We start from the raw sequence: 24,876 nt of genomic DNA on the forward strand, positions 1-24,876 counted from the left end.
GGTTCAATACCACAAAAGGAAGGTTGGGATTGATTTTGGGGGTTATGGTAATAACAGTAAAGGAATTAGGGGCCAAAAAGGGGCCAAAAATAAGCATTTTTGTAACTTCCAGACATAACTTGTGTGTTAGTGTATGGATCTCTCTGACATTGTACCACAAGGTTCCATATCACTAAAGGATTGCTGGGATTGATTTTGGGGGTAATTGCCTCCAAATTTTAAGAATTAGGGGCCAAAAAAGGGGCAAAAAACAAGCATTTTTCTAGTTTCATGACAATAACTTGTGTGTAAGTGTATGGATCTTTCTGAAATTGTACTACAAGGTTCCATATCACAAAGGGAAAGCTGGGTTTGAGTTTGGGGGTAATTGCCCTAAACGTTTAGGAATTTGGGGCCAAAAAGGGGCCAAAAAACACATTTTTTCTAGTTTCCAGACAATAACTTGTGTTCAAGTGTATGGATCTCTCTGAAATTGTACTGCAAGGTACCATACCACAAAGGGAAGGCTGGGATTAAGTTTGGGGGTGATGAATCATAATGGGGGTTCAAAAAATTTTGGGGGGGGATTTATTTTTTTTTCCTTTTTTTTCTTTTTTTCCTTTTTTGTTTCTTTTAAAATTTTCCATTTTAAGTTGGTTATTTCTGATTTATATTTAAAATCAAATAATAATGATATGGTAGGAGATACACACCAAACAGGATGTGTAAATTATTATATAATAAGTATTGTGCAATAGCAAGAAATTTTCAATTGCACAGTATTGCACAATAGCAAGAAATCTTCAATTGCACAGTATTGCGCAATAGCAAGAAATCTTCAATTGCACAGTATTGCGCAATAGCAAGAAATATCCAATAGCACAATATTGCGCAATAGCAAGAAATTGTCAATTGTACAGTATTGCGCAATAGCAAGAAATATTTAATAGCACAGGATTGTGCAAAAGAAGATACTTCCTATAAATTGCTTATTTCTTGACCAATTTCAATGGGGTTTTATTCTTGATTTCATGGGGTTCTTTAATATGCTGAATATAACCGTGTATTTAGTTTTTGGATTTTGGGCCCCGTTTTTATATTGGTCCACATTGAGGTCCAAAGGGTCCAAAATTAAACTTTGTTTGATTTCATCAAAAATTGAATTATTGGGGTTCTTTGATATGCCGAATCTAACTGTGTATTTAGATTCTTAAATTTTGGTTCCGTTTTCAAATTGGTCTACATTAAGGTCCAAAGGGTCCAAAATTAAACTTAGTTTGATTTTAACAAAAATTGAATTCTTAGGGTTCTTTGATATGCTGAATCTAAACATGTATTTAGATTTTTGATTATGGGCCCAGTTTTCAAGTTGGTCCAAATCGGGGTCCAAAATTAAACTTTGTTTGATTTCAACAAAAATTGAATATATGGGGTTCTTTGATATGCTGAATCTAACCATGTATTTAGATTTTTGATTTTTGGGCCCCGTTATCAACTTTGTCCACATTGAGGTCAAAAGGGTCCAAAATTAAACTTTGTTTGATTTCATCAAAAATTGAATTATTGGGGTTCTTTGATATGCCGAATCTAACCGTGTATTTAGATTCTTAATTTTTGGTTCCGTTTTCTAATTGGTCTACATTAAGGTCCAAAGGGTCCAAAATTAAACTTAGTTTGATTTTAACAAAAATTGAATTCTTAGGGTTCTTTGATATGCTGAATCTAAACATGTATTTAGATTTTTGATTATGGGCCCAGTTTTCAAGTTGGTCCAAATCGGGGTCCAAAATTAAACTTTGTTTGATTTCAACAAAAATTGAATATATGGGGTTCTTTGATATGCTGAATCTAACCATGTATTTAGATTTTTGATTTTTGGGCCCCGTTATCAACTTTGTCCACATTGAGGTCAAAAGGGTCCGAAATTAAACTTTGTTTGATTTCATCAAAAATTGAATTCTTGGGGTTCTTTGATATGCTGAATCTAACCATGTATTTAGATTTTGGATATTGGACCATAATAGGTGAATGTCCAATTCAAAATTTTTAAGTTCTTAGACCACATTCAATCTGTGTTAGAAACCTATGCTGTGTCAAATATTTAATCACAATCCAAATCCAAAGCTGTATCAAGCTTGAATGTTGTGTCCATACTTCCCCCAACTGTTCAGGGTTTGACCTCTGCGGTCGTATCAAGCTGCGCCCTGCGGAGCATTTTATTTTAACATGTAATTTCATCCCCCTAATTATTTTATGCATAAAATATCAAGAAATAAATTTGGAAGGTGTATGAAAAAAAATTGCAAGTTATACACTGTCCACACTAGGAACTCTATTTTAGACACGCAAATCAAAGGACGATAACTGTGTCCCCAGACCTAATAGTTGTAAATCATTTCATTGCGGTTACAATAGTTCAGGTTTGACAGATTAACGATTTATGAATGGCTTGGTTTAGGTGCTACTGTTCATTGTATATAACAATAATCAAGAAAAAAAAAAAAAAAAAGAAAGTAAAAAGGCAGAAGACACCCAAAGAACAATTAAAAACCATAAGTCAAAAAAACACCACCATGGCAAAAAACAACAACTACTTAGAAACTAAAGACTGAGCAACATGAACCCCACCAAAAACAGGGGGTGATCTCAGGTGCTCTGGAAAGGTAAGCAGATGTGGCACTGGTCGTTTTGATTATTGCAAGTACAAATTCAGTTTAATGTATATGTATTGTCTTTTAAGATATCATTACTAATAAATCATTAATAGATAATAGAATGATGAATAGAATATGACATTTATTTCAGAAATATTTGGATGATCCTAACTTTGATTTTAGAAATAATTTTGAACAAAGACATTTTATGTTACAAGTAAGTACAGCTACAACTTTCCGGAAAACATTGTTTCATATGTATTATTAGTTAGTGTGAACTATTTTCATGATTAAGTTGCCATTGTTCTCAAACAAAATTTGTTTAACTCCTTTCAGTGTTGTATTTTAATTGTTTAAACCAGGATTAAGAAATTTATGTAACCATCATTGACTGTTTGTGTATTTGCTATTCTTTTATATTTTTATAAAATTTTTATACTGTGACACAAAAAAATTGATGAAGACATTTTGAATACAAGATCTTGAAATGAAAACATTAATAATTTGTTGAAGGTTCGTTGTTCATACTTTCCGTTGTATTCAAAATGGAGTAAATGCTGTAAGTGAACTGACTTTCTGTTTTCAGATTGCATTAAAATGTGCAGATATATGTAATCCATGTCGAGACTGGCCAGTTAGTAAGCTTTGGAGTGAACGTGTCTGTGATGAATTCTTTAGACAAGGTAACAAAATGTGATAATGTAACTGTTAGTAATAGATTCTGCATTGTACTACAATACTCTATTCACTGATAATTATCAAAGTTTCAAGATTTTAGATGTGAAACTTGCCAGGCAACTCTATATCAGTAGATTTAATTGATAAGTGGTTTATGAAAAATTTACCCAATTGATCAGAAACGATTTAATAGCATTAAGAATTTAGAAAAACTTTATTTGGTTATTATAAAGAATATTATATATAGGTTTCATAACCTTACTTGGCTAAAGTGAAGCTTTTGCCCTCATGTGGCAGTTGTTTTTACTTTAAAGTATTGTGATGTCAATTGATTACTGAAACCCATATGAGCTTTTATGTTTGAAAATCCAATTAAAATCATGTGATGTTTATCCTATATAGCCTTTGTTTTTTGCTGATTGTGTCATATTATACATAAGTGTTAGGGGAGATATAAAAACTCTATGTTTCCTCTTGTTGACATATTATGAAATATATTTGTGTTAAATTGCTATGAAGAGCCATTTGATTCCTGATTAATTTCAGATGGTAAGCTACCTTTTCAACTCCCATCACCAAGCTATCTAATTTAAAAATCGAATTAAAATAGAATTAAATAACGATTTGTATAGCATAGATAGGCATTAATTTATATATGTTTATATACATGTCCAACACCAATCTATCTCATTTAAAAAGCGAATTAAGGTTCAATTAAATAACTATTTATTTCGAATAGATAGGCATTAATTTATAATTGGTAGCTGAATTTTAAATGTTAAGATTAAGGCATTACACCATAATCTTATCAGTAAGATAGATTTCATATAAAAATGAATTTATTTTTCACAGGTGATTATGAAAGACAGCTACAAATACCAGTTACCCCTCTCTGTGATAGACATGCCACAACTGTAGCTAAGATACAAGCTGGTAGGTCATAAAACAAGGATTTCTCTTTTGTCATAGCATTAATACTGATAGAAGATTTGAACATATTTAAACCGAATTTACAATACCACAAGTTATAACAATGTATATTAAATAAGGAGATTTAGTATAATTGCCGATGCGACAACTGTCCAACAGAGTCCAAATCAAGCTAGTGAATTTAACCAATATGTTAAAACTATTTAAAGTTTAAGATGGTACCAAACACCTTTATTAAAATTAATTTGGCTCGTTTAATTTTCATAAAATTTTGACAAAATATTTACTTTGACCCTTTGACAAAAATATAAAAATTTCAAAAAACTTGAACCACACACTTTATCGGAAAAATATCATTGGATATATAGCAGTTTGACAAACACTTATTTTGATCATTGAGAAGCTTTATATTTCCTCAACAATAGAATGTGATTAAAACGTTCAGCTGATTTTTATACGACCGCAAAAATTAAAAATTTTTTGGTCGTATATTGGTATGACGTTGGCGTCGTCGTCGACGTCGTCGTCGTCGTTGTCGTCGTCGTCGTCGTCGTCGTCCGGCGTCGTCCGAAGACACATTGGTTTTCGCACTCTAACTTTAGTTTAAGTGAATGGATCTCCATGAAATTTCACCATAAGGTTCAATACCACAAAAGGAAGGTTGGGATTGATTTTGGGGGTTATGGTACCAACAGTTAAGGAATTAGGGGCCAAAAAGGGGCCAAAAATAAGCATTTTTGTAACTTTCAGACAATAACTTGTGTGTAAGTGTATGGATCTCTCTGACATTGTACCACAAGGTTCCATATCACAAAGGGAAGGCTGTAATTGATTTTGGGGGTAATTGCCTCAAAATTTTAGGAATTAGGGGCCAAAAAAGGGGCAAAAAACAAGCATTTTTCTAGTTTCATGACAATAACTTGTGTGTAAGTGTTTGGATATTTCTGAAATTGTACTACAAGGTTCCATATCACAAAGGGAAAGCTGGAATTGAGTTTGGGGGTAATTGCCCGAAACGTTTAGGAATTGGGGGCCAAAAAGGGGCCAAAAATAAGCATTTTTCTAGTTTCCAGACAATAACTTGTGTTCAAGTGTATGGATCTCTCTGAAATTGTACTGCAAGGTACCATACCACAAAGGGAAGGCTGGGATTGAGTTTGGGGGTGATGAATCATAAGGGGGTTCAAAAAATTTGGGGGGGGGGATTTTTTTTTTTTTTTTTTTCTTTTTTTCCTTTTTTTTACTTTTAAAATTTTCCATTTTAAGTTGGTTATTTCTGATTTATATTTAAAAGCAAATAATAATGATATGGTAGGAGATACACACCAAACAGGATGTGTAAATTATTATATAATAAGTATTGTGCAATAGCAAGAAATTTTCAATTGCACAGTATTGCACAATAGCAAGAAATCTTCAATTGCACAGTATTGCGCAATAGCAAGAAATCTTCAATTTAACAGTATTGCGCAATAGCAAGAAATATCCAATAGCACAATATTGCGCAATAGCAAGAACTTGTCAATTGTACAGTATTGCGCAATAGCAAGAAATATTCAATTGCACAGTATTGTGCAAAAGAAGATACTTCGTATAAATTGCTTATTTCTTGATCAATTTCAATGGGGTTTTATTCTTGAATTCTTGGGGTTCTTTAATATGCTGAATCTAACCGTGTATTAAGTTTTTAGATTTTGGGCCCCGTTTTTAAATTGGTCCACATTGAGGTCCAAAGGGTCCAAAATTAAACTTTGTTTGATTTCATCAAAAATTGAATTATTGGGGTTCTTTGATATGCCAAATCTAACCGTGTATTTAGATTTTTAATTTTGGGTCCTGTTTTTTAAATTTGTCTACATTAAGGTCCAAAGGGTCCAAAATTAAACTTAGTTTGATTTTAACAAAAATTGAATTCTTAGGGTTCTTTGATATGCTGAATCTAAACATGTGTTTAGATTTTTGATTATGGGACCAGTTTTCAAGTTGGTCCAAGTTGGGGTCCAAAATTAAACTTTGTTTGATTTCAACAAAAATTGAATATATGGGGTTCTTTGATATGCTGAATCTAAACATGTATTTAGATTTTAGATTTTTGGCCCAGTTTTCAAGTTGGTCCAAATTGGGGTCCAAAATTAAACTTTGTTTGATTTCAACAAAAATTGAATATATGGGGTTCTTTGATATGCTGAATCTTACCAAGTATTTAGATTTTTTATTTGTGGGCCCGCTATCAAATTGGTTCATATTGAGGTCAAAAGGGTCCAAAATTAAACTTTGTTTGATTTCATCAAAAATTGAATTATTGGGGATCTTTGATATGCCAAATCTAACCGTGTATTTAGATTTTTAATTTTGGGTCCTGTTTTTCAAATTGGTCTACATTAAGGTCCAAAGGGTCCAAAATTAAACTTAGTTTGATTTTAACAAAAATTGAATTTTTGGGGTTCTTTGATATGCTGAATCTAAACATGTGTTTAGATTTTTGATTATGGGACCAGTTTTCAAGTTGGTCCAAGTTGGGGTCCAAAATTAAACTTTGTTTGATTTCAACAAAAATTGAATATATGGGGTTCTTTGATATGCTGAATCTAAACATGTATTTAGATTTTAGATTTTTGGCCCAGTTTTCAAGATGGTCCAAATTGGGGTCCAAAATTAATCTTTGTTTGATTTCAACAAAAATTGAATATATGGGGTTCTTTGATATGCTGAATCTTACCATGTATTTAGACTTTTTATTTGTGGGCCCGCTATCAAATTGGTTCATATTGAGGTCAAAAGGGTCCAAAATTAAACTTTGTTTGATTTCATCAAAAATTGAATTATTGGGGTTCTTTGATATGCCAAATCTAACTGTGTTTTTAGATTTTTAATTTAGGGTCCCGTTTTTTAAATTTGTCTACATTAAGGTCCAAAGGGTCCAAAATTAAACTTAGTTTGATTTTAACAAAAATTGAATTCTTTTGGTACTTTGATATGCTGAATCTAAACATGTGTTTAGATTTTTGATTATGGGACCAGTTTTCAAGTTTGTCCAAGTTGGGGTCCAAAATTAAACTTTGTTTGATTTCAACAAAAATTGAATATATGAGGTTCTTTGATATGCTGATTCTAACCATGTATTTTGATTTTGGACATTGGACCATAATAGGTAAATTAAAAAAATTGAAGTTCTTAGACCACATTCTTTCTGTGTCAGAAACCTATGCTGTGTCAAATATTTAATCACAATCCAAATTCAGAGCTGTATCAAGCTTGAATGTTGTGTCCATACTTGCCCCAACTGTTCAGGGTTCGACCTCTGCGGTCGTATCAAGCTGCGCCCAGCGAAGCATTTTATTAAAGAGTTATCTCCCTGTAGTATTATGTACCTTAAATATGTATGTTTGGGTACATTTTTGTTCTTGTCTTTTGCTATAATTTGGAGATTTATTTTTACATTTACTTTTTTCATTGGTCTCTGTGTTAAGGTCATGCTGAGAATTACTTTACAATTATAAGAAAATACAAACTGAAGGTTCTTTCATTTGTACTGACAGTTTTGAATCTTTTGATACAAATGACTCAATCAGTTTGCTTGGTAGAAACTTTTTGGAAAATTCTTAACCCATCTGAACTACTTATGGCAGGTAATTAACTTCTGATGTGATGAATAGAACGACTAGTTTGACAAATGCTTAAGGTATCTTAACTAACCACCATGGCTAACTATGGGTAAACTAGTTTGACTTGAGATTCTGACAGAGTAAAATATATTGAAAAAATCTTATTGGTCTCGAAAACAGTTTGATCAAACCAAAACAATGCTTCTTTATTCCTGATTGGTGGGTAGCTGGGGTCACAAGTTGGCTACAGCTCCATATTAATTTTTTTTTAATTATTATAACAATAGGTAAATATTTTTGTGAAATGTTGAATCTGATCCTACAACAAAAGTTGGAACTTAGACCAACCATTTTGAATTTGATCTTTAGTAAAGTGGCCATTGAAAATTTGATAAATGGAGAATATTAGTATTATCATATTTAAAAGTGTTAGTAATATAAAATAAGAATTTAATTGACAGTTATTCTAAATTGGTTGATTAGTGTTTACTGTACACCACCAAAAAGGCTATATCGCAACATCCATCAATAGTAAACTGTAATAGTATTAAGAATCAATTTTGTTAACGATGTATATCTATTAACACTATTAAAAGTTATAGAGGATGGGAAGAAGAAGTAATTTCTATCTTATAGCTATGACTAAAAAATATGAACACAATTAAGTGTACCGATATATGGCAGATGTTTTAGTACTTTTTTATTTCAATCTCTTAGCTTAAAAGGACCAAAAATGTGCATCTAAGGCCACTCGTGAATATTAGAATGAATCCTTGTATTTTTATATTTTAATCTCTAAGCTTAATAGGACAGCAAAAATTTGCATCTAAAGACACTCTTGGAAATAAGAATGAATCCTTGTACATGTATGTGGAATCTATTCCCGTTTTAACATTTAACGGTGTTTAATCTTTCATTTATTTTGTAGGATTTTTACAGTTTGTAGTTGCCCCCTTATTTCAAGAATGGCAGAGATTTCTACCTACTCCATTAAGCAGTCAAATGATAAAAAATGTAAAGCTTAATCTGGAACAGTGGCAAATTATTATTTCTGACGAAAATAAAGAAAAAGAAATCTTGATTGCAGAACAGGAGATAAGTGAACAAAATGAAAAGTCTGATGTGGAAGACTCGGCTGAAACTGTTTCATTGCATGTTACCGATGAAGAGGATGATAAGGTAGAGGATGGAAGACTACCATTAACATTTGCTCATCTTTTAGACGATCAAGAGGACTTATCTTATAATAGTAGTCGTAGGGGAAGTATCCGTAGTTTATCCCCCGTCAGAGAAGAACCAGATTCTCTGTTGTTAGAACAGAGACGTCACAGCATGCCACCATGTTGTTTTCAGAAGGAAATAACAAATGTGACAGTTCACAGAGACATTTTACCATTAACACAATATCTGCGGAGGCGGAGCTTGCCTACCGCTATGATTCTTCATGCTACCTCTTTAGAACGTCTTACAGACAAATTGTCAGCATTAGCTAGTGATAGAGTAACTTTACAAAAGAAAAGTACATCCATGGAAGATTTTTTGACAAGGCCAAAAATTTCCAATTTGAGTCCCAGTTTTGAAACTAGTAGACTGGCTAGTGGATTATTTGTATCTTCTCAGCCTTCCAGTCATGGAAACACAATCAGATTTCTGTCGAAAAGACGGAAATCACAAACTCTTCCTCACTCTGAAGATGATGATAGTGACCATGGTGATTCTAATGAGTCAGATTTTGAAACAGTAGATGATCACACATTCCCAAAGGAAGCATTAGTCAGTCGAACTCAATTTTCTGTTCCAATCATTACAAGGGAAACAACTCATCAGTCTTTCAATTGTGTGAACAATTTAGAGCATGGGAGGGTTGTGAACTCTTTACATGAAGGTTTAACTAATTTTCATGAATTAAATGTAAAGGGTAATTCACCCATCAATAAAATGCCTCATGTAGAATCCACAGATTTTGATAGCGGACTTATACCGCCAGATATCACAAAAAAAGTTTCAAATACTGTTTCACCCACTAGTCTTTCCCAGTGATATTGACCTCATGCTGATTTTAACCCTTAGGATCATTTTTGTAACTCAGGAGAAAAAAGTCCTTGGACAAAATGTATTGAGTAATGAAATTATAGTTTTTAATTTTAATTCAGATTCCATTTTATTAACTGTACTCACATAAACATATTTTACCCTTAAAACTCCAATTTATCGAAGTGAAAATAAGATGGTTCATCAAGGTTTATTTTAATTTTGCAATATTTAATTTTAGTATATTAAATGTTAGTTGTCTGTGTGTATTTGCTAGTAATAGGTTTTTGTCATCTTGTTTTGTCTTCCAGGATTTCTCACACATTAGTAACTGCTACTTCTAATGACCAGATTTCATGGAACACTCACATTTTAGTTTCAACTACTTATTTTTGCCGTGCCATGACTGTACCTAACTGAGGCTTATATACCTATTTCCCTTTGTTCATTCATTTTCATGTTTATCTTGAATTAGTCCGATTATTTCATGTAGATATACCACTCAGAAACATGGTTATATATTCATAAATATTCCAATAAAACAGTCCTCTTTTACAATGCTATACTATATATTACAATCCCTGTCTATAGTACAACACTATTTAGCAACATTTGTTTCATTAGGACTTACTTTTTGTACTTATGTTTTGCATAAGGGCCCATCTGTTTGAAACTTACGGTAATATATCAGTGATATTCCTATTTTATAGTAAAGTGCTATTCAGAAGAATTTTTGTTATTTTAATCTTTTCCTAGATTTTTTTTATAAAAGAGGCATCTGTGTCTTGCTTAATTTTCGATATATAACCCTACAGTATCTTAAGAATATTTTTAAATGACTAAATTGAAATCTGGTGTTCAAAAATATTTAGGTTTGAGGTCTGGTATGATTGAATTTATTGAAAAAATTAACATTCATGAATTTAAATTGAAAATTTGAAGTTTCTTGTCACAATTTAAATGGTTTGACAAAAGAAATTCATAGTGGGGAATTGTCAATTATGTATTAAAATGGAATTACATGTATCTTCACAAAATAAAAAGACATGATAAGGTTGCCAGTGTTCTGTTTTATCTTTTTTGGGTAGTTATTTTTCATGTCTGTCCATCACAAAACTCAAGAAATCTGAATACTGCTAGTTATTAAATTGGATGACATTTAGTTCGACCGATTAGTTCAACTGTTTTTAAATAAGCAAATTTATCTGAAATTAACACTTTGATTATATTAATAAGAATTAAAAAATAATCAGAAATTGTCAAGATTGAATGAGGCCTTTAGGTCTTACTATATTATGAGTCAAACATGGGTTCAATATAATTTTATTTATGATATTTGTGACAGAATATGATATGATATTATTTCAGTAGTATAAATATGTGTAAGGTTTATCATTACAAAGTTATGCTATGAACATACATCATTTTGATATTGATTTTTTTTTTTTTTATATTAGATTTAAAACCTACTATTTTAAAAAGTACTATTTGGGTGTGTAATTTTCTCAGTTTTGTTTTCAGTTTAAACTTATTTAATTTGCTTAAATAATTAGACACCTTAATAAAACTTATAAAGATTTTCCTGTAAAAGTTTTGTTGCAAATATTGATTGAAAAGTGTTGTGGTTATCAGGAACTGATTGTGTTAAAAGTGAAGACCATTTTTGCAAATATTTGATTAAATTAGATTTTATCACTTTTGGATTAAAAGCATTTCTTTAAATCTTTCAAACTCATGACAGTTGTTGTCATCACCGTTTAAACAAATAAAAAATTTGTTAGAGATCAGTTGCTTTTTATGTTATTTTTCTGTATTGGTATTTGTATACAACGTGTGGCCAAATAAAAGTACAATGTATGGCCAAGGGATTTGTGCAAATTGTTGCTGAAAAAAGGTAATCATTTATTATTAGTGATTCATACATTATGATAAAAATACATATATGTTCAATTGTTGGACATGTTTATTATTTTTGATACATTTTTTATATTTTTATGAGAATAATGTATCCTATTAGTTAATTACATTTAGCAAAAAAATTTAAAATTAACAAAATCCCAAAGAAAAAGTTTAAATTCCTTGGTGCTTTTGCGGTATATAACAATTATGTAAAGAATGAAAATAAATCCCAAAGAAATATCTTTTTTCTTGGTGCTAGTATAAATCTGTGTCATATTATTATGGATTAACGTATATTTGTATTAACAATTAGTGCAAAGATCTACAATTGTATGCTGTAAACTTCATATTGTTTTATTGATATAGTAAAGATGTATGTCATCAAGGTCATGAAGATCATCAAGGTCATTTTACTTCAGACATCTAAATCATTTTCATTTCATCAAGCAGTTTTAAAGTTTATATTGAAGAGGGCATAAATATTTTTTATCTGATTAGTCTATTGATAACTAGAAAAGTGTTCATAGTTGTTTCACATTTTCCTATTTTCACAAAGCATTTCATCTGAGAAAATTAAATTCTAATTTTTAGGATACATGTTATGAAAATTTCACTATATACAAAATTTGGAAACATTTATGCTGCAGACTGATTTGAACTGTTAAAAATCAATCAAGTTTTGGCAAAATTTTTTTTGTCTAATGTTGCCAATCCTTTTTGTGGTAGAAAATAAGTAATGCTCAAAGGTTAAAATGATGTGGTCAAGATATTTTTAATTGTAAAAAGAAATGTATATTTTTCTGGATATAGATGATAAATGATATTTCATGGAAATAATTGAATTGATCTATTTACAATAATTATGAAATTAAAACCCTATAATATTTCATTTGCTATTAATATTCATGATATGACACTGTTGTCTTACATTTACTTTATTTCACAGCCTATTTATACTTATCACAACCAATTGATTATTTTTTTTATTATCAAGTTGTGGTTGGGTTTTTCTCAGTTTTTCATTGATCAAAATTTAATTATGATAAAAGAATTTTTTTGTTTATCTCTGACTCCGTTAAAAAGGTAACCGTGCCTGCTGACATTACACAGAAAGAGAACACTTTTTTTTATTAATCATTGAAAAAGAACATCAAAGTTTGCCTACACATCTAAAAATCTAAAAAAAAAAGATTCTAACACTGTATCTCACTAAATATATCTACTGTGAACTTATAATATTTAATTGTCTTCAGTGAAGAAACATCACATCATGCAGGCATGGACCCAGATTTGATGCTAAAAGGGGGACGGGCACTCTCGAGAAATAGGAATTGGAGGACCTTGTTTTGACACAAAATTGGTTGTAATTTTACCTTCATTTTATGAAAAGCACAACTGATTTTTTTTTAGTCATTTTAGCTTTACAGTTATATGAAAAGTACCGTGAAAATAAGAGATGCTGAAGTAGAATGAAGATTCTTTCTTATATGCTAATAAAACCAACTTTTTTTTTCGTGTTAAAAATTTATATAGTCATAACAATGATAGAAATAATGATAAAATTTTAACAATGATAGAAATAATGATAAAATTTTCCTTTGAAATGTTTTAGAAGGTAGATGAGTTAGATTTAGAGATTGCATATTTTTCATAATTTAGAATAATGTAAAGATTTGTTTGAAATTATTTTTTAAACCTCAAAACTTATACACATAATGTAATGATTAACAAATAAAATGCTGGTGTGACCACCTTCCAGAATTTGATCTTATATATCAGATAAACTAGGTACTAAAAAAACCCATCATGTAGACAGTTTACACTTCTGCCATTCAGAGCACATTTTCATTGATTCATGACAAAAATGAACAATTTTGTCTTTTTAGCTCACCTGGCCCAAAGGGCCAAGTGAGCTTTTCTCATCACTTGGCGTCCGTCGTCCGTCGTCGTTGTCGTTGTAGTCCGTCGTCGTTAACTTTTACAAAAATCTTCTCCTCTGAAACTACTTGGCCAAATTTAACCAAACTTGGCAACAATCATCATTGGGGTATCTAGTTTAAAAAATGTGTCTGATGACCCCGCCCGAGAACCAAGATGGCCGACATGGCTAAAAATAGAACATAGCGGTAAAATGTAGATTTTGGCTTATATCTCTGAAACCAAAGCATTAAGAGCAAATCTGACAAAGGCTAAAATTGTTTATCAGGTCAAGATCAAATTGCCCTGAAATTTTCAGATGAATCGGACAACCCGTTGTTGGGTTGCTGCCCCTGAATTGGTAATTTTAAGGAAATTTTGCCATTTTTGGTTATTATCTTGAATACTATTATAGATAGAGATAAACTGTAAACAGCAATAATGTTCAGCAAAGTAAGATCTACAAATAAGTCAACTTGACCAAAATGGTCAGTTGACCCCTTAAGGAGTTATTGCCCTTTATAGTCAATTTTTAACCATTTTTCATAAATTTTTGTAATCTTTTACAAAAATCTTCTCCTCTGAAACTACTAAGACAAATTTAACCAAACTTGTCCACAATCATCATTAGGGTATCTAGTTTAAAAAATGTGTCCGATGACCCCGCCCGCCAACCAAGATGGCCGACATGGGTAAAAAATAGTACATAGGGTAAAATGCAGTTTTTGGCTCATATCTCTGAAAATAAAGCATTTAGAACAAATCTGACGGGATAAAATTGTTCATTAGGTCAAGATCTATCTGCCCTGAAATTTTCAGACCAATCAGGCAACACGTTGTTGGGTTGCTACCCCTGAATTGGTAATTTTAAGAAAATTTTGCAGCTTTTGGTTATTATCTTGAATATTATTATAGATAGAGATTAACTGTAAACAGCAATAATGTACAGCATAGTAAGATCTACAAATAAGTCAACATGACTAAAATTGTCAATTGACCCCTTAAGGAGTTATTGCCCTTTAAAGTCAATTTTTTACAATTTTCATGAATTTTGTAAATTTTTGTAAATTTTTACAAAATATTTTCCACTGTAACTACTGGGCCAAGTTCATTATAGATAAAGATAATAGTAAGGAGCAAGAATGTTCAGTAAAGTAAGATCTACAAACACATCGCCATCACCAAAACACAATTTTGTCATGAATCCATCTGTGTCCTTTGTTTAATATGCACATAGACCAAGGTGAACGACACAGGCTCTTTAGAGCCTCTAGTTTTAAGTTGTGCAAACACTTTTTTGTCATAATTTGGATCATTACTGGTCCCCGGAATATATGTCGACATCCATGGTATATCCTGTTGGAACCAAGAATAATGTATATGATTAAATAAATTTTTAAGGAGGTGTACAATTTGTTTCATCCCTAGACTACTTACAATAATATGTAACAATTGTACATGTGTGATCTTTAGAAGCAGATATTAAACTTCCAAATGGCCATCATTCAATAATTAATATGATATAGTATGTCTCAGGGATCATATTAATAACTTGAACTGTAAATTCAGAAATTTTTGTAATGATTATATTATTTTGAAAATGCGATTAAATTATGTTTACAGATTTTCTTGAAATGGCATTAAGTAATTTTCCATTTTAGTCCGTTCATCAAACTATACTCACCACATTTGCAAGGCCAGTAAAAGTTTGAGAAAAAATAATTTGACTCAATTCATTATTTTACTTTTCTAGAAAACTGAGATTTCTTTTTTAAACTTGTGATTTAAAAGAATGATGACTGGACTCAGTTGATACAATTTTGATGCAACATCCAATTATGAAAATGACAAGTCCATCGTGATTTTAATGAGATCAGGTCTTGCATATATAAAAAATTCAGAAATACTCAGAATTTAACCAATGAAAATACTGGATTTGGTGTTTAGAGCACACATTTTGTACTCCGAGGACTGATTAAAGTATTATGACCGTAGGACAATCGTGTACACAAATATTTAAGTGAGAATCCTGTGATTAACAATGGCAATGATAAATTCATCAATAAATTTTTGAATATACAGTACTAGCAGTACTAGTAATATGTAGTTTTTGGTTATATTTATAATATCATGGAAATATAGATACTGTGGTGAAGGAGGAGTCTTGAGGACCCATGTTCAGAATTTATACGTAAAGTTTGTTAAATAAGAACAATGTGGTTACAATTTGTTAGGTACTACATTCTTTATTACTTAAATTTTCGATCATGCATTTTTCAGATACTTTGAGATAATTTGGGAAATAAAAGGAATATAAAGTAACTATTTAAATTATTTCTTACAACTTCTAATGATTGGACAGTGGCGGAGTTAGGGAAGGGCATAAAAGGTTTACCACCCTTTTCCATCATTTATTGGCATTAAATAGGTTTTTTTAATAAATGGCTATGCTTTTTACCTTTAAGGAAAAGTATGCTCCAACTTTCCTCAAACCCTAGATCCGCCCCTGTTAGATTAGTACAAACCTTTACATTTCAAAGTCTGATCAAAATCATTGGAGTCTTATCTAGTATAAGAGGAAAAATAAAGTTATGTTTGCCACATGTTCCTGTTTACTTCATATATTGTGTATTAGCCTTTTATAGCCAACTATACGGTATTGGTTTTTCTCATTGTTGAAGGCTGTACGGGTGCCTATAATTGCTTACATCCACTTCATTTGAACTCTGGTGGATATTTGTCTCATTGACAATCATACCACATCTCCTTATTTTTATATATTAGGAAAGGTTGACAAATCATATCTGCATATTGATAAACAAGGTGTCATAGGATCATTTAATTGGAAATAACTAAAATGTGTTTTTAAATTTGAAGTAATTAAACAACTAAAGCATAACAAAAATGTATATGTTATCTTTTAAACTGGGCATTTTTCACTTAGGACTGGACATGCATATTTCCATTTTTGTATACATAAGCTGTTGATAAATATATGTATTATTTATATAAAAAAGGATGTAGATTATGGAGAATGTCAACAGCTTTTATATTTTGATATCTTCGGTAGTAAGGATATTGCAGGATGAATATTTTTCTTCCCATTTTGTAGTGAAGTTTTTAGTTGAGTAGCTGCAAATCCATTAAAAATGAAAGCTCATAATAAGATATTAGTGATACCCCTTGCCTTGTGACATCTGAAATCTTTTCGAAGTAGGGACCATACAGGCATTATTTAATTTTCTTTAAAGTGACGAGTTCAGTTTAAACTCATGATTATTGTCACACACAACATTAAACTCTTTTTAGAAATGTCTAACCATTCATGTATTGCTTATGACAGGCTTGTAAACTTTCACCCCATAGTCAATGGTGAAATATCTATAACTGAAGAACAGTACTTTATTCTTCAAATACAGAATTTAAAATTATAGGTTTAAGTTAATTTTCGCAGCCTGAGGAAAATTAACTATAATTTACCATATCAGTTATTTTGGCTAGGATATAATTACGAAATTTACATCATGACTTTTGTGAACTTCTCATTTCCTCTGCAAACTTTGGTATAAACCTAGAATACTGTGGATCTATTCATTTTCGTGGATTGAGGAAATATTATATTTTCATACATACTTGATTTCATGGTTTTTACAACTTCTGCATAAAGAGCCTATAGGAAATCTATATTTATTGAACACTTAAATTAGTAGTTACCTATACCTAAGAAATCCATGAAAATTAGTACCGAAAGAGTTATGAATCCACAGTATATTTTGTAGAATTTCCGTATATGCCAGAGCAGACGTCATGTTATGGCGAGTTCTGCTATTCAAGATTTTCTATAATATTGCCATAGATTTTAATATGATATGATATCTTGAATAATATGTTTTATTCAAACTTAAAATATTGTAGTAGTGCTGACTGTCTTTGTGATATTATTGTATTTGTGATTTTGTTTATTGTAATGTCTGTATTTATTAATAGAAATTAATGTCACATGAAAAATATACATTTAAGGACCATAGGGTTACATTTAATAGAATTTATGTCCAAGGACTTTTTATTAATAGAAAATTTTATAGTCATGACTTAAATAAGAATAGAACTGCTCAAAGAAGAGTTTTTGTATCAATTGGTGGTCTAAGGACCATACTATTAATGATGTTAGTATAATTGATCTTTTCTTATTGTTGAGTATGAAATATATTTATTAAGAGAAATTTGTGTTTCCTTTATTTTATTCCTTCAAAGTTTATTAGAGGGAGAATTGTGAATTGGAAGTCATTACAACAAAATCTTCCAACACCTCAGTATTTTAGTCTGAGAATACATGGTCTATTTATTAGTTGAAATTTGACTTTGAATAAGCTTTCAGTAACTGTAATTACTTTTTGTGTCTTTTGTTGTATTGTTATGTAGGCTCAGTGCGTAGAAACATGTTTAACCCAGCCACATTAATTATATGTTTGTGTCAAGGCAGAAGCCTTTTTTTTATCCAGGTGTTTTTGGTTCGCTGTTTGCTGTAGTTAAGTTTTGGGTTGCCTTATGTGACTGTCTGAATAGCTATCCTTTGAGAGTTCAGATAACAAGGTTAAGTGTAATAAACATTCTTTAGATCATATCCATGCCCATGCCAAGTGATTGATAATATATACTCAGATATTCAAGTTACTAATGGATGTGTATGTGTATAACCATATTTTTCAAGAAAATATTTTATCAACTTCAATTATGGACTAAGGAAGATAACTCCATATAAAAAAAAGATGTGGTATGATTGCCAATGACAACTCTTCAAAAGAGACCAAATGACACAGAAATTAACAAATATAGGTCACCGTATGGCCTTCAACAAATGAGCAAAGCCCATACTGCATAGTCGGCTATAAAAGGCATAGAAATGACAAATGTTAAACAATTCAAACAAGAAAACTAACGGCCTAATTATTGTACAAAAAAATGAATGAAAAACATTTAGGTTAATTTAAGACTATAAGATATAGAATAAGGAGATGTAGCATGATTGGCAATGAAACAACTATCCAACTCAGTCCAAATAATTTTTATTTATGCATTTATAGTTCACTGTATGGTCTTCAACTAGGAGCAAAACCCATACTGTATAGTCCACTATTAAAGACCTTGATATGAAAACAAGAGTGCACACACTGAACTGTCTCGTCAGCTTGACTTTTGATTGCATATATGTTGATAGACTGTAATATGAACATTTTACTACAAGTATCTCATGAACTTAAAATTATCAATGTTAATGAAAATGAGCTCACAGTCAGATGAACCATGCCAGACAGATATGAACACCTAACAATCATTCCATACACCAAATATAGTGGTCCTATTGCTTATAGTACCTGAGAAACCGATCAAATTACAAAAAACTTAACACTGACCAATGAACCATGAACATGAGGTCAATGTAATATGAACCCTGCCAGACAGACATGTATACCTTACAATCATTCCATACATCAAATATTGTTGACCTATTGCTTACTGTAAACCGGGAAATTTTCGCGCCGTCTTTATTTCGCGAATTACCAACTGAATCTTAATTCGCGACGTTTTGAATTCGCAATTTGTTAGGGAGTCCTGTACAAATTTAAGTGAATGATTTTACGGTACAGTTTAACATGTATTGTAAAGCAAGTGTTGAAAATCGATCAAACACTTTTTTGTCTAAACAAGGTGAACAGTTTTCGTCGGTTCATTAGTGTACACGTATATTTCAAGTTATTTCGCTTGAATGTTGAAGTATAATTAAACCGCTACATTTATGTTTACTTGTTAAAACACATAGACAATTAACATAAAAGAATAGTTTTATAAAGAGAATTTTAAATTAAGCTGCGAGGAGTACCCCTAATTAATCAATCGTTTGATCATATTAATCAGTGTAGCAGATACAATGTGGTAATCATTTTAAAAATGATTGAAGGTGTCATTTTCATAACGGTCTCGAATGTTGTTTATATAACAATATCAATAAATTCCGCTTGTTGAAAATAGATTTCATTTTAAATTGAAACGTTTTGATTTCTAACACTGCCTTTCATTTAGAAATAAAGTTTAATTCAATTTGAGATATAGACAAATATCTGTCGCATGAAAACCCGTTGTTCTAAATTGGCCCTGTGCATAATCCTATTGGTATATGTTAATGGTCTGTGACGGTGGATGGGTTTCTTTCTTTGAATCAGTTTTCCTTGAAATATTCGCGGAAGTTTTATTTTCGCGTTTCCACTCTTACCGCGAAAATAAAACTGCCGCGAAAATTTCCCGGTTTACAGTATACATGTAGTCTGATAAACTGACTACCGGTAAACCATGAAAACTCATCATTGACCAATGAACCATGAAAATAAGTCAAGGTCATATGAAACCTGCCAGACCTACATGCACACCTTACATTCCATACACCAAATATAGTTGACCTACTGTATTGCTTATAGTATCTTAGATATGGACTTGACCATGTAACTTTAACCTTGATCACTGATCCATGAATTGAGGTCAAGTTCAGGTGAACCCTACTTGACAGACATGTAGATGTTGCAAGGAACCCATATACCAAATATAGATATTCTTTTACTCATATAAATTTTTGTCAAGCTTTCACAGAACCATGAAAATGAGGTCAAGAACAATGGACAAATGACAAACGGAAACTTCGTAACAAGGTATTAAGGCATTCAAGGTATGAGCATCAAGGTCTTCTACATTCTGAAATATAAAGCTTTATACAAATAGTTGAGACAAAAATTGAAACTATTCAAACAAAATATTTGTAAGGGATTTCACGGAACCCTGTCTCTTCTGCGATGAATGCTGTCAGTGTAGAAGTGTAATGTTGACTTAAAAAGTGAGTCCATATATCAGTAAAATACAGCATTAAAAAAAAAAAATTCAAACCTTTTTCTTTCAATGCTATTTCTTAGTTTTGAAAATTAGCTTCTGTCCAATTTTCATAACAATCCATGAAGGCTTACAAATTTATCATGTCCAAAAAATTTAATCCCAAACTGTCTAAATGTTAACTGTAAAAAACAAAGTCCATCTATCAAAAAAATACTAAAAAGAAAAAAATATATTTTCAAAGGCTTGCTTCAGACATTATCTCTTAATCATTGAAAAGCTTCTGCCAAAGTTTCATAAATATCTGTGAAGGTTTGACAAAGTAATTGATGTATAACTTAATCCCTAGACTGTATCTACTTGTTAACTGTAAAAAAACTAAGTCCATTTATCAGTAAAATATGGTAAATGAAAGCAAATATGTTCAAAATTTTGCTCTGGATACTGTATTTTGGTCATAAACAAGCTTCTGACCAAATTTCATAAATTTCCATGAAGGTTTGACAAAGTTATCGATGACCTAAAACCTTTAACCTCAGACTCAGCCTGAGTGTTAGCTGTAAAAGAAACTAAGTCCATTTATCAGTAAAATACGGAATTAAATGCTCCGCTGCGCAGCTTGATACGACCGCAGAGGTCGAACCCTGAACAGTTAGGGCAAGTATGGACACAACATTCAAGCTTGATACAGCACAGAATTTGGATAGTGATTAAATATTTGACACAGCATAGGTTTCTGACACAGAATGAATGTGGTCTAAGAACTTAAAATTTTTAATTTACCTATTCAAACCATATCATTATTATTTGCTTTTATATATAAATCAGAAATAACCAATTCAAAATGGAAAATTTTAAAGAAAAAAAAAAAGGAAAAAAAAATCCCTCCCCCAAATTTTTTGAACCCTTTATGATTCATCACCCCCAAACTCAATCCCAGCCTTCCCTTTGTGGTATGGTACCTTGTTGTACAATTTCAGAGAGATCCATACACTTGAACACAAGTTATTGTCTGGAAACTAGAAAAATGCTTGTTTTTAGGCCCCTTTTTGGCCCCAAATTCCTAAACATTTAGGGCAATTACCCCCAAACTCTAACCCAGCTTTCCCTTTGTGATATGGAACCTTGTAGTACAATTTCATAAAGATCCATACACTTACACACAAGTTATTGTCATGAAACTAGAAAAATGCTTGTTTTTTGCCCCTTTTTTGGCCCCTCATTCCTAAAATTTTGAGGCAATTACCCCTAAATCAATCCCAGCCTTCCTTTTGTGGTATGGTACCTTGCAGTACAATTTCAGAGAGACCCATACACTTGAACACAAGTTATTGTCTGGAAACTAGAAAAATGCTTATTTTTGGCCCCTTATTCCTAAACGTTTTGGGCAATTACCCCCAAACTCAATTCCAGCTTTCCCTTTGTGATATGGAACCTTGTAGTACAATTTCAGAAAGATCCATACACTTTCACACAAGTTATTATCATGAAACTAGAAAAATTAATTTTTTTTACCACTTTTTTGGCCTCTAATTCCAAAAATTTTGAGGCAATTACCCCCAAAATCAATCCCAGCATTCCCTTTGTGATATGGAACCTTGTGGTACAATGTCAGAGAGATCCATACACTAACACATAAGTTATGTCTGGAAGTTACAAAAATGCTTATTTTTGGCCCCTAATTCCTTAACTGTTGGTACCATAACCCCCAAAATCAATCATAAGCTTCCTTTTGTGGTATTGAACCTTATGGTAAAATTTCATAGAGATCCATTAACTTAAACTAAAGTTAGAGTGCGAAAACCAATGTGTCTTCGGACGACGACGAAGCCGGATGACGACGACGACGCCAAGGTCATACCAATATACGACCGCAAAATTTTTTTGCGGTCGTATGAAAATGAAAATAAATATTTTCAAAATTTCACTCTGGATACTGTCTTTTGGTCAAGTTTCTGAAAAAAAATAAGTCAATTTTTTAGAAAAATATGGAGAAATGAAAATAAATAGTTTCCAAATTTTGCTCTGGACACTGTATTTTGGTCTTAAACAAGCTTCTGTCCAAATTTCATAAAATTCCATGTAGGTTTGACAAGTTATTGATGTCACAAAAAACTTTAACCACAGATTGAACCTAAATGTTGATGCCGATGGAATCTAGGATCCCTATGTCTCACTTTCGTGAAATAAATTTCACCGGCTCAACAAAAACCAATAATAAACCAAACACAAATATAACAAACAGCAACCAACTACTACCACATAATTACAGGCTCCTAATTTGGGACAGGCACATATAGAGGAAGGGTTAATCACGTTTGTGAACGTTCAACTCTCCCACAATTCTGATAACTGTGTTTCAGCACACTATAAGAACAAACAAAAATGCACATTATAATGTACATGTTAGGAATTTGAATACAAAATATTTAAAAAGACACAAACCCGACCACCAAAGCATGAAATATGGAGTAGGCCAAGTTACATTTCAGACTGACAAATACTCTTTGCAACATGTTCACATACCCAATATAGTAGCCATGTTATTTCTATTAATGATGAACAGACCACTTTCTTAAACCGTGTGAAAACCAGGTCAAAACCATGTTACATACATATATCTCGTCTTACTATTTTTAATGATGTATTTAGTATGACGAAAAATTTTTCACTTCTGTACTTGTACTATGAATAACAAATCTATTTTGTAAAAATTGTTTCTGTACTCCTAACAACACAATTATTATATTCAAATTTACCTGTGTATGTTACTTTATTTAACGCCATTTTGTCCTAGATTAAAGTTGTCTTTTTTTTAATTTATACTGTCATAGATCAAACTTATTCTTTCAGTGTATATTTACTTGTTTTTGTGTAATGTCTTTTTGATCAAGTTAAGCCATTTCAATTGATATTTTATTGTGTGTCTTTTTATGTTGTAATGTTATACCACTGTTTCAGGTTAGGGTGAAGGTTGGCGCCTGTTAAAACGTTTAAACCCGCTGCATTTTTATGCACCTGTCCTAAGTCAGGAGCCTGTTTTTCAGTGGTTGTTGTTTGTTGGTGTGGTTCATAAGTGTTTCTCGTTTTTTATATAGATTAGACCGTTGATTTCCTGTTTGAATTGTTTTACACTAGTCTTTTTGGGGCCCTTTATAGCTTGCTGTTCAGTGTGAGCCAAGGCTCAGTGTTGAATGCCGTACTTTTGACCTATAATTGTTCACTTTTTACACATTGTGACTTGGATGGATAGTTGTCTCATTGGCACTCATACCACATCTTATTTATATACAAGATATTGTTGACCTTTCATGTGTAGTTAACTGAAGATCAGACCTCATCTTGAAACTTAAACTGATCAAATTAAACCATATCTGGTTGACAAGGCTTCAATACAAAATAACTTAACAATTAAATTTGATAATAGGAAGAATAAATGAATTATAAGATAAAGAGTCAACTATATTTGCAAGTTGTGCAGATGAAATAATAAGGGTGGCAATATGTAAACACTTCATCTAAATGTACATTAGTTAAAAGTTAATATGTGCAACCGAAGATGATGAGTGACTGTTTTTTTTTTAATTGATTTATTTATTTGGTGAATTCCTACACAATAAATTATTGGCTATGTTAGTATCCTCTATGATACTTTGTATTCTCATTTCCAGTTGTTTTAGTGATTGATTGACTATGTACACTACAGCTCGTGTGGATTTTGCTTTGTCCACCGGCCCACCATGGGAGTGGGCACCGGGTGGGCAAAATTTGTACCTTGTACACTCTGCCCACCTGTAGGAGTGGGCATTCAATTTCTTTTGTTTCATCTAAAGACTTGCAAGTACAATCACTTGAAAAAAGCAGATAAGCATTTGTAATCAATATTTTTACAAAAAAAGAGATTATAGCTACAGTGGGCACGGGTGGACTGCCCACGGTGGGCCGGTGGAAAAAGCAAAATCCACACGGGCTATTGTGTAATTACATACAATAAGGAGATGTTGTATGATTGCCAATGAGACAAGAATCCACCTGAGACCAAATGATGTAGTTAGCAACTATAGGTCACTGTTTGGCCTTCAACAATGAGAAAAACTCATAAAACCTATAAAAGGCCATTGTTTACTTACCTTTTTTCTTATTTATTCAAGATGAGTGTTTTCATGACATTTATGTTGAATGCCACATCGAATACCAAATGTTTGTGTGCAAGATGATTTATCTTTTGTACTGTATGTCTCATACATAACGAACCAATACTTCTTCATTTATATATTTTTGTGTATGGTCTTAGATAAAGAAAAAAA

General features: G+C 31.6%; 1 protein-coding gene across 4 annotated transcripts in view; it reads left to right on the top strand.

The window, feature by feature from the left end:
• Positions 1 to 14,625, top strand: part of LOC127699323 (high affinity cAMP-specific 3',5'-cyclic phosphodiesterase 7A-like) — a 106,701-nt gene extending 92,076 nt beyond the window's left edge. For all 4 annotated transcript variants that reach the window (XM_052203026.1, XM_052203027.1, XM_052203028.1 and 1 more), the window contains 4 exons: positions 2,785 to 2,850; positions 3,220 to 3,316; positions 4,164 to 4,244; positions 8,775 to 14,625. In XM_052203026.1, the coding sequence (XP_052058986.1) occupies positions 2,785 to 2,850; positions 3,220 to 3,316; positions 4,164 to 4,244; positions 8,775 to 9,886 (1,356 nt within the window). In that variant the 3' untranslated portion in view covers positions 9,887 to 14,625. The remainder of the gene's footprint in view (positions 1 to 2,784; positions 2,851 to 3,219; positions 3,317 to 4,163; positions 4,245 to 8,774) is intronic.
• The last annotated feature ends 10,251 nt before the right edge of the window (positions 14,626 to 24,876 follow it).

This window comes from Mytilus californianus, unplaced genomic scaffold (genome assembly GCF_021869535.1).
Source record: "Mytilus californianus isolate M0D057914Y unplaced genomic scaffold, xbMytCali1.0.p SCAF_1, whole genome shotgun sequence".
Classification (NCBI taxonomy): Eukaryota; Metazoa; Mollusca; class Bivalvia; order Mytilida; family Mytilidae; genus Mytilus; species Mytilus californianus.